We start from the raw sequence: 11,300 nt of genomic DNA, 5'->3' as shown, positions 1-11,300 counted from the left end.
GGGCTTCTACCCTTGGCCACCACTTGACATACACTGCACCTGACCCCTATGACGTCTCCTGTGGGTGGTGGGCCTACAGAAGGGCTGACCCATGTCTCCTCTTTGGGCTGCACCTGGTCAACCCCCACGGGTCAAGGCCCGGCCACCAGGCGCTTTCCCTCAAGCACCCGTCCCAGGCCTGGCTCCAGGGTGGGGCCCCGGTAACCCTGTCCCAGGAAGGGTAAACTTGTTCCCTTGATTTCTCTGCCATAAGGGTCATAGATTTTCTCCCATGACAGAAAATATAATTCACTGGAGTTTCTAGTTATCTCAAGAAAACAAAGCAATGATCACAGAGAGCACTATCAGGTACCACTGCTTCGGAAATATGAAGACCTTGAGTGTGTCCAAATTCAGGGGTTGCATCCTTCGTAGGCTGTATTTGAAGGCAATTACATCACAGCGAGGTGACAAAAGCTGTCCAAATTCAAAGACTTCCATACATGCGGCCGACAAATGCACGTTTCTTTTGCCCAGATTCAAAGGACACGCTGGGTGTATCCTCTGCGGTCTACCTTACCCCAAGATTCATTGTGGGCCGAAGCCAATTGTTCTTTTAAAAACTGCAGTACCAACAGAAAAGTGAGAAATTTTCAAATAACAGTAGTGATGGTGGAGAAGAGTGGCTAAAACTGTGAGTAAAGTTTGAAATATTACAGTTTCTGTAACACAAGATAAACTTTTATGATGTTTTATACTAGAATATAGATGTGTAAACCTCTAATATCTGCTCGATTGATCAAGATTTTGCTTAGTTGCAAAAGTGCTTCGATGTTTTTGGAAATTCCAGCTGGTCTAACAACGAGCTCACCTCACCAGCTGTCAACTGACCGGGCAGTCGAGGCTCACTGTACCCGGAGAGAATGCATGACTCCCGGCACATATTAACTTTTTGAACTCTTTTAGGTGATTGTGTCCCTGGTTGTATGTGTTGTATGTTTGATTGTTTTTATAGATTTATTTATTTTTGCTGATGGCTGCAAAACAAATTGCCAATCGGGGATAATAAAGTATTTGATTGATTGACATCGTTTTCAAAACCCCTGCTGGCTTTCGCCACTGAGTGGAAGTTAAACACAGTGTAATTCACTTAGAGGATATCTAACAGTTGATGTTTGGTTTATTTCAGTGTTTCATTTGTTCCTGAGAAAATCAGTCTGGCTGAGATTAAAGTTAAGCTTCATAACTGGATAGCTTTATTTAACTGTAATGTCTCACTGGAGCGCAGTCATCTTTAATCCTTAAACTTATTCCGAATTAAAGCTGACATTAAAATATTTAAATCCAGGGAGCAGAAACATCTGGAGCAGCATGCTGATGCTGTTGGTGGAGATCATGAAGACTGATATCAAGCCTGCTCCAGCAATAATCACATCATGTGTTTTTAATATTTATTCAACTCTATTCTAGATACCAGCTGTCTATTGTGAGTGTTGGGAGTCTACTAGAATAAAAAGGAAAACATTTTAACATCTGGCCTGTTGGTTTTTGTTCAGTAATCAGCCTGGGCTGTGTATGCATGTACAATGTTTTAATAAGAGAAATGAACTTTGTGCTTCAGTCCTGTTGTTGCTGAACCGTATGAAGCGTGTTATACTCTATGAAACAGATCATATAATCTGTGGATGTTAGACGACAACTAATGATGATCATGAATAAGAGTAAAGGCTGGGAGGTGTTGCTAGGTGACACGAGCTACGCTGAGGTAAGGCCAGGAATAACTGGTGATGCAGATATGAAGGCTAGACCGTCCAGTTTTACAGCCGCTCTCTTCCAGCCTTCACAGTCTTTGAAGGATGCAGCCCCTGAATTTGTACACACCCTTAGAGACACTGACTACCTGACAGCTCCCAAAAGTGAAACCAAAACATCTCTATCGCCCCCTGGTGTTTGACTGTAATATACACTGCATTGCCAAAAGTATTCACTCACCCATCCAGATCATTGAATAAAGGTGTTCCAATCACTTCCATGGCCACAGGTGTATAAATCAAGCAGCTATGCATGATGCAGACTGCTTCTACAAACATTTGTGAAAGAATGGGTCGCTCTCGGGAGCTCAGTGAATTCCAGCGTGGTACTGTGATAGGATGCTACCTGTGCACATTTCCTCAGTACTAAATATTCCACAGTCAACTGTTAGTGGGATTATAACAAAGTGGAAATGATTGGGAATGACAGAGGTCAGCCATGAAGTGGTAGGCCATGTAAAAGCACAGAGTGGGGTCAGTGGATGCTGAGGAGCATAGTGCGCTGAGGTCACCAACTTTCTGCAGTCAGTTGCTACAGACCATACAGATGCTAAAGACGGAAAGGTGGAGAAGGTGGATGGAAAGCCAGCTGACTTGAAACATCAAGTGATGCCAAGTAGTGCCATGATTGAATCAGAGAAAAAAAATGTATACCTAAGTAAAGAGAATGATGGCCTTAAGGAACAAGAAAGATACTACTGAGTACCCTTCTGAGTTGCTGCAGTGAAATTTCAGCAAAATGGACTTACTTTGATTTTTGGGCTGTCTTTGAATTCAGCCCTCTGTAGGTTGATGATTTTCATTTCCATCTAACGATATGGCATCCTTTCCTTCCTAACACATCACCCAGTCCATCCTGTATGATTTTCCCCCCCCATTGAGATCTGATGTGTTTTCAGTGTTCCTTTAATTTTTCTGAGCAGTGTAATAACAACTCTATCAAACTTAGGGGTGGTACAACACCCAGGTCTAATATTTGTCACCAAGGATGTCCCATTTCTGGTTGGGACCTTTCTGCGTGGAGTTTGCATGTTCCCCCCGTGTCTGTCCTCCCACAGTCCAAAGACATGCTGTTAGTGGGGTTAGGTTAACTGATGATTCTAAAATGTCCACAGGCATGAGTGTGAATGTTTGCCTGTCTCTGTGTTAGCCCTGCAACAGACTGCTGACCTGTCCAAGATGTGTAAACTTTCTTTCTTTCTCCAATCTTAACTAAATAAATTTAAGGTCAGCTGAATTCAGCTTATTGTTCAGGTTCCCCACAAGTATGTGGATTGTTTTCCCTCTCCATGTTCTTTCTAAAATTGGAGGCTTAAATTTCTGTCTTGTTTGTAATTTCAGTGTTGACAAAGTCCCTGTTAAACTTTCAGCTTTTCATCGTCCGGCCTTCTTATCCTGGCCGCTCATCTGCAAACATCTCATCACTGTTTCATTTGGAACAACAAAGATATTCTGTACAAGTAAAGATCATTATTTTCTAACTCTTGGTTCTGGAACAATATCTTCCTGGTAGACTAAGTATTTAACAATTATTTGTTTAATTATCAAGAATTTCTAGTTTACTATCACCTCCTTATAGCTCCTGGTACATATGCAAAGGTCATTGGTGCTGTCTCATCCAAAATTCTTGTGTTTTATCAAAGGCCAAGACTGGATCACCATCAACTTCCTGTTCTCACTCATATACACTCTCCTTTGGGAAATGTTTGCTTTAATTTCCATCTTTGAAACTGCAATGACAAAATCAGAGCTCTTTTCCAGCAGGATATTTTTTACCTTCCAAATGCGGTGGAATTGTCTTGTGTGTGATATTAACTTCATTTTCTTCTACCTAACAAGGTGAAGGAAGAATCCTTTAAAGTGCTCCACAGCTGTTATCCTTCCAAAAAAATTCCTTAAAAGACTAAAACAGGACATTGACACAAACGGCTCTTTTTGTGTTCTTACACGAGTCTGTGGATCACATATTTTGGCTTTGCCCACACTCCCTGCAGCAAGTTTCATAAGCGACACCATACTAAGTGATTTCCAATTGTTTTGGAAAGATATTTTATTTGGAATCCATCAGCACAATAATACAGATTCTTTTTGATTAATCTGATTCTATTTTTCCTTTCTAATCATTAAGGAGTCAGAGCTTCACTGAAATATTCTCAGCATTCATAAAAATACTTGATGATGAACTTTATTCAGTTTTCTTTTACATTTAGATGTGCTCAAGTTATGAAAATATATTTTTTTATGTTCACATAAAGTTTTATTTAAAAAAACAAAACACCTTTAGTGTGACATCATCATCAAGGGACCATAATCAGAGTAGAAGACGCTTCATTCATGCGGCGAGCAGAGCAGCAGGTATGAATTGTGACCGGTGTAATCCTCCATTTATCAGTTCTGCTGTATTTTATTTTCTAATCTGCATGTTTGTTTGTGTCTTCTACCCTGAAACCTGCTTTTCAAACTTTCCTGTAACCAGGAAGCTGATAGCAGCCAGGCTAAAGTCAGCTAGAGCATGAAACTCTCAGTATCCGGTCCGTAAACAGCACCTCAATCAATGAGAAATTAAAAAGAAAAGGAAAAAAAAAAAAGCGTGTTTAAATGTTCAGGAACGGACAACTGAACAAACGCCTGTAACTCCTGACTAACGTTTAAAAGTTATACACTGCGAAAATAAACCGCAAACGGGTCAAAGTAGCCTTGCGGCGGGCAAACAACCAGAATTACTGCGGTTCAGGATTTTGGAAGAATGAATTTCCAGGTCAGCTTTTAAAGCAGCGTGATGGAAAATCCTGAGAGGTCCTGAGTGCTCAGAACAAGTGGAAATCTGCACGTGGACATTTTTATGACAAATGGAGAAGATGGCGTGTAATAAATACGCACTCTGGAAACTGAAAATATCTTGTGCTGGTGACTTTTTTTCTTCTGTTTGTGTGTGTGTGTGTGTGTGTGTGTAGCTTTAACCCATTTCTGATTTTTGCAGGTTTAAAATATGGATTCGTCATATGGTCCGTTGGTCTTGGGTCTAGCAGCTGGGCTCGGCTGTGGGCTCCTTCTCGGTTGGCGCCTTCGTGCCCGCTTCGGCTCAATATCCAAAAATCTGCTCAAAGCCGATGGCAGCGGCTCTGGTGAAGCGAGCGTGATGGGAGAAGGAGGCGAGTTCAAAATGATTCTGGTGGTCCGAAATGACCTTAAGATGGGCAAAGGGAAGGTTGCTGCCCAGTGTTCCCATGCTGCTGTGTCAGCTTACAAGCAGGTCCAACGCAGGAACCCTGAGCTGCTCAAACAGTGGGAATACTGTGGCCAGCCCAAGGTGGTGGTGAAGGCCCCCGATGAGGACACCCTCATTGATCTGCTAGGTCGTGCCAAAGAAGTGGGACTTCCTGTTAGCTTGATCCAGGATGCAGGAAGGACACAGATCGCACCCGGGTCACGCACTGTGCTGGGCATTGGTCCTGGCCCAGCTGATCTGATTGACAGTGTCACTGGAGAATTGAAGCTCTACTAGAGTTCCAGATTTCAGCTGAGCTACCAGGAGTTTTTATTTTTCTACTAAGGGCTCTATTCAGTGGCCTGTAACATAAATCGGTTGAATTGTGAATGGAAGTAGGGACACATTTGTACTTTATTTCCTGTGACAGTTCAGTGGCAGAGCAGTCCTCCACACCAAGGATGCTCAGAAAGATGAAATACATGATGATTCAATCACATTGTCATTTGTCTTATTATAAACAGACTGGAAAAATGAGCTAAGATCATCAAATGATGTACTCTAATGAGAAATTATATATTTTGCCATTTCTTTTCAAGATATTTGATACTGGAAGTAAGAATGTGATGGGACAACTTTGCACTGAAGCAGCAGAGCAGCTTAAATAATACAATATCAGTTTTGTGCTTAAACTGAATGCCATTTGTTTATCATGATAAAATGCTTTTTTAAAATTTACCTGGTCTTAATGGTTGGTTTACATGCGTAACTAGAAAACTGCCATTCCCAGTGTGTGACTGATAAAAGCTACAGTTAGAAAGCAGAGCTATTAGAGCATTCATAAAAACATGACTCACACGTGATGAAGATTTTCATATAAATGACTCCTGCATTTTCAAGGTTACACTTCCAACCCGCAGCCAAACAGTTAATGTAGCACTGCTGCAGTAAAGTCTGTTTCCTGGTGAACCTCGGGAATATTTCTCACCTGGCTGCCCACTTTTATATAGCTTGCATGAAACAACAGGATAAGAACACATGGGGCAAAGTATTTTTTTAACATGACACATCAATAGTCACATTGTTAAGTAGTGTAACAATTTAATAATGTAACAATGTAAGTGCAGTCAGATCTTTTTTTTGGTCTCGTTTTCCATCAAGGTGATGGTGAAGTGATGAGGAAAAGGCAGGAAATCATTGTTTTAACTAAGTGACCACAGCCAGTGTTTCTAAACTGATTAAAAAAAATAAGGGAACACTGGATCATCACAGTATAGAAAGGTCGGTGAAACTATAAAGTTATAGGGATATCAATCTGTCCGGTTAGGAAGCATAAACCACTGTGAATCCATTTCACCTACTTTACTATAAATGAAAGAAACTGGTGCACTGGAAAAACAATAAGACAGCCCCTAGAAAGGGAATGGTTTTGTAGGTGGTGGTCATAGACCATCCCTCTCCTCTTATCCCTTCTCAGTCATTTTCCTTTAGTTTTGCTTTTTGCTAGTGTAGCTGCAGCCCATTCAAGTTAGTCCAGCAGCTCCAGGGTGTCACATCCATGTTATTGGAAGGTGTGCTCCTACCATTCAGAAAGAATGCCAGTTGAGGTGCGCCCAGAAGAATACCAGAAATGGCAGGCCCTCCAATGGCACCCCCTTCTCGTCACAGATGAGTGCAGGTTCACACTGAGCACCTGTGACAGACATGAGAGAGTCTGCACATGGCGTGGTGAGTGTTATGCTGTCAGCAACATTGTCCAACATGACCAGTTTGGCAGTGGGTCACTGATGCTCTGGGGAGGCATATCCTTGCATAATCACACAGATTCACTTGTAGCCAGTGGTACTCTGACTACTATAGGTATGGGCATGAAATCCTCCCATCCACTGCTGGACTTTATACTGGTGGAGTGGTTGCTACTGGTACTGGACAATGCCAAACCTCATGTGGCCAGTGTCTGTAGATGATGGCACCAATTAGCCCCAGACCTGAATCGAATTGAAAACCTCTGGAAATGTCATCTGATGGTGCCAAATGGCACTGCAGACTGTCCACGAGCTCACTGATGCCCTGATCCAGGTCTGGGAGGAGAACCCACAAGACACAAACATCTCACCAGGACCATGTTCAGATGTTTTTGGGAGTGCATACTTGTTGGACACATTGTGACAGAAGCCTGTGATTTGAATTTTCTACCTTGATTTTTTTGGGGCGATTTTGATTTTAGTTTCCACTCACCCTTGTTGCATCATTTTGTTCTCAGTAAGTTAGCGTACATCAGTAAAGGATTTCAGCTTGAATATTTTGTTCATCAAACTGTGTAATTTAAGTGTCCTCTTAGGTATTTTGTAGATTTTATTGTATAATAGCTGTAATAAATTAAATAGAGCTTTATTTTACTTTAGCACTCCCTAGAGGTAAAAACCTCCCATAAATCAGTGGTCCTTTAAGAAACTGAATGGCAGCTGGGTGACGCATTTAAGAGCCAGGACACTTTACACTATGTAAACAAGCATGTTCGCCAATCACAGAAAAACAGTATCTCAAAGTAAACATAAGGGAATGTTAAGGGTTGTCCAGTAATATGTGCCAACTTTGAAGATGAAATGAGATGTGTAGGAAAACGTTAACCAAAAAAAAGTTTAGTACTGCACTCTGATTAAGTTGGGGACTAATATGGCAGAGGATTAACAAAAAACGATCTTAACTCTTGCAGCGGCAGCTGAAAATGCCCCGTTTGCAAATGGAGAAATAAATTTTTTGAACTGCAAAATACAGAATGTGATCATCCTGCTCGGTCCTCGTCTCTGTCACAACAGAGTATTTTTGTGACATTATTGTGTATCAAAGCTTGTTAGCCAGAAGAACTGCAAGAAAAAAGTACATACAAGACACAATCACATTTTTTCCTGACAAACAAGAAGCCTTTATTTGTTTAAGTGGAAAACAAAACCGCTGTTTCATTCATTATGATCCTGATTATGCACAATCAAGTATCTTAAGTGCACAATTTCAATCTAAGGTAACTGAGATAAGAATATAAGTTCAAAGGAGTTAATGATTGATTTCCTGTATACACGCAAGCCTTAAAAAACTTCAAATTCCCACAAGTGTCGCGATACTGTTTGATCTGGATGAGCGGGACAACTGAATAATGTTCAATCAAATCCAAACAGGAGAATAAAGTTTGAAAAATCTCTCCTGCACACTCTGAGCTAAACTGATACCCAGCAGAAAAACCACAGCATAAAGAAGCGGGGTTGTGTTAGTCAAGCAGTCCCTCCTGAGGTGGAATGGTCCCACATTAAAGCCGTATGTAAAGCACGAGGAAATGCCATCTGGAAGTAAATGTTTGTGGAGATTTCTGCATAGGCTCTGCTGGAAAGAGTCAAACTTTCCTGTAAATTGTGTGTAAAATACTCTGGGATTTTCTTCATCAAACAGCCCTGAAAGCGTGAGAGTGTGTGTGTGTGGGGGGGCATTAATAGTACAACGTAGTGTTTCAGATTGTGGGGACGGAAGCGGCGGTCATGTATAGAGGAACCTGGCAGCGTTTTTTTTGTGTCTGAATATACAATAATTAAATGCATTTTACAGTCTGAAAGAAGCTGCTGCTCACACACATCAAAAGGAAGAGGTTCTACATTAATTTCTTCTTACTACAGAGTGCAAATCAGATGCTTCACAACAGACCTTTGTGTTTTTGTTTTTTAACTGGAGAAGACCAGCTCTTCCCACAAAGCCACCCCCCCCCCATTGTACACAAACCATTTCCCCATTCAAATAAAATAGACATAAGAAAAATTAATGTCAATACGGAATGTGAGAAAATTAATCTTTATGATTCAAACTTTTCCTTTGACAACAGAAATAAAAATGAGTCCTTCATGACAGTTTAAGGGGAGTAAAGAAAAGTTAAGAAAAAAAGATGAGTTTGTTGGTAACCCCCCCCCCCCCCCTCAATGTTGAAGGCAGAGAGATGATAATGGTCTGGTGAAGGACTGTGGGGGATGGATGGATGGAAGCTCCACCCTAGAAGTGGAGATGAGGAGCTGGGTTTTTTTTTTTTTACATGCCATAGCCGAAGCCTGGCTGAGCTGCTGGTTGACCGTATCCTGCAGGTGCCTGGTAGCCGTAGCCATAAGCTTGCTGAGGGGCCACAGGTACACTGGGGCCTGCTGTCAGCATCAGCTGGGGTGTTCCTGCAAGCAGACACACACAGGGAAGGTTTCAAACATGTAGATGTGTGTGTTTGCTTTTTTTGTTTTAAACTATTTCTAATTTAACAGCTTAGATTGGGTGTTTCTGTTGTTCTGCTACAGCAAGTTCTTCTCTGGTTAATAATGCACACTATCCTTCACCATCTACTCATTCATAAAGCTCTCATATCATCTACATTGTAGATTTTCCCACCCTTACCTTTACAAACACCTTGAAATAAGATCACACAGAAAGATTACCTGAGCTGTTTCTGCATTTTTTTCCTGCCTTGTTTGAGATAAGTATGTGCAGTAAAAAAAAAAATGTTATCAGAAGAATGGTTGGAGGTTAAAGGCAGGTGCTTTAATGAATTATAGGATTCACAGGTTATTAAACTGCACAGAGAGCCCGGGAGCCAAAAAGAGAAACATGAGAAAGAAAGACTGTTCCCTTGGATACCGATCACGCTAAGTGGATATTGATGTTACCATAGACGATGGGTTGCGTCTCTGTTGCCTGCTCCTCCTCTTTCCTTAGAGACTCTGAGGTTTCAAGTTTATCTACCTGCAATGGGAATGAACAAATAAATTCAGAACAAGGCCACAGCCCTTAAAAAATGCAAACCTAAACAACAAAAGGTAAAAACATATACATACTTTTAAAAAAGCTACAGAAAGCGTGCAAACGTTTTAGGCACTGATGCTCAGATTTGTTTTCATTAGGAGCTAAAACAGCCATAAAGAAGCACAGTATCTCAGGTGGCAGTAACAATCACAACAGACTGTCAGGCAGGTCGTTCAGAGCCTTGATCTCAACATGAGTCAGTGTGGGATTACATGAACCCACAGAGACAACTGAACTTCTAACTGCTTTTTAGTGTATGTTGCATGAAGTTAGCTGGGGAAAAATCTTTTATTTATTTATTTAATGGCATCCTCAGTCAGTATTAGTTCCTGAAACAGCTGCATAGGTCAACTAGTCTGAAATTTCTTTCTCTGCCTGAACTTGAATAATTAGTACAGGCTTCTACAGTCTGTATGAAATGTCAGTAGATTTAATTTAATTTTTTCCCTACCTCTGACTGACAGAGCCAGGAAAAAAAAAACTAGCAAATTCTTTACAATAAATAATACACATGAACAGAAGTAAGAACAAGGAGAACTTCTTTGGGCAGCGAGTCAGACAACTGCAAACAAAAATATGCAGAATGGACATCTAAGGTCCCGAGGGGAAAGCGGCAGCACCTGGATGCAGGTTATCTCCAGAACAAAAGTAATAAGGGCTCACTCAGCAGTGTACTTCCACATCTAGTAACCTGTATGTACATTCAGTTTGTCCATGCACTGTAATATACAGCGGGCCTTTTAACAAAATTCTCTGCATTTAGCGGCAAAGCCACTGTAAACGGAGACAGCCCCATGCTGTGTTACACTGCTTCAGCACTAAGATGCAGTTTATTTAGAGAAGGCAGCTGACTTGAGGTGTTCCCTATAGTTCAAAGCCTTGTGCATGAAGCCGGGCACACCAACAGCCTGCAGCTACGTACAAGCAAGACCCCTTTTTTTTTTTTTTTTTTTGGTAAAAACACACATGCATCTTCCAAAAACCAGGTCACAGACATCAAAACACAACACTTTAGAAATAACACCGCATGGTATTATACTGTGTTCTTGCTGTAGGTTAATGCACTAGATATGCTGCAGATCTTTTTTGTTTTTAAATAATTGTTGATGCTTCTCTATTTTTCATGAATAATTAAGGTCACTGTGTAAAGTCCACTGAACGATGTTGTAATAATGTAGTGAATATTTAATTTCCAATCCTGCATTCTTGCAGAATGTCACAGTTATAGCTCCTCAAGTTTAAACATTTCTATTACATCCTATATGAATAGGTCCCCAACAAGTACAATGTCAGTTCGACAGACTGATCAGTTTTTAAGTGAGAGTGCAATGTGCATTACAGCTAAAAATCATGCACACTCAAGGCTTCTGAGGTGAATGCTGATCAAAAAGAGAGCTTTAAACTTTCACCTGCTCCTTAACTGCATCAACCTGGAAGAGAAGAGGTGCAGTATAGAAGAGGAAAATTAAAAATTCCCC

General features: G+C 41.0%; 2 protein-coding genes across 4 annotated transcripts in view; one reads left to right on the top strand and one right to left on the bottom strand.

Moving 5' to 3' along the window:
• Positions 1-4,081: 4,081 nt before the first annotated feature.
• On the top strand, positions 4,082-5,736 carry ptrh2 (peptidyl-tRNA hydrolase 2). The gene is made up of 2 exons (XM_030746931.1): positions 4,082-4,145; positions 4,771-5,736. The coding sequence occupies exon 2, from the start codon at positions 4,780-4,782 to the stop codon at positions 5,293-5,295; it is 516 nt and encodes a 171-aa protein (XP_030602791.1). The 5' UTR covers positions 4,082-4,145; positions 4,771-4,779; the 3' UTR covers positions 5,296-5,736.
• A 2,164-nt stretch (positions 5,737-7,900) lies between these two features.
• cltca (clathrin, heavy chain a (Hc)) overlaps positions 7,901-11,300 on the bottom strand; it is a 36,560-nt gene continuing 33,160 nt past the window's right edge. For all 3 annotated transcript variants that reach the window (XM_030745521.1, XM_030745522.1, XM_030745523.1), the window contains 2 exons: positions 9,687-9,762; positions 7,901-9,200 (listed from right to left, as the gene is read on the bottom strand). In XM_030745521.1, the coding sequence (XP_030601381.1) occupies positions 9,067-9,200; positions 9,687-9,762 (210 nt within the window). In that variant the 3' untranslated portion in view covers positions 7,901-9,066. The remainder of the gene's footprint in view (positions 9,201-9,686; positions 9,763-11,300) is intronic.

This window comes from Archocentrus centrarchus, chromosome 14, assembly GCF_007364275.1.
Source record: "Archocentrus centrarchus isolate MPI-CPG fArcCen1 chromosome 14, fArcCen1, whole genome shotgun sequence".
Lineage (NCBI taxonomy): Eukaryota > Metazoa > Chordata > Actinopteri > Cichliformes > Cichlidae > Archocentrus > Archocentrus centrarchus.
Note: the sequence above shows the minus strand (reverse complement) of the source record. Positions and strands in the feature narration are given on the sequence as shown.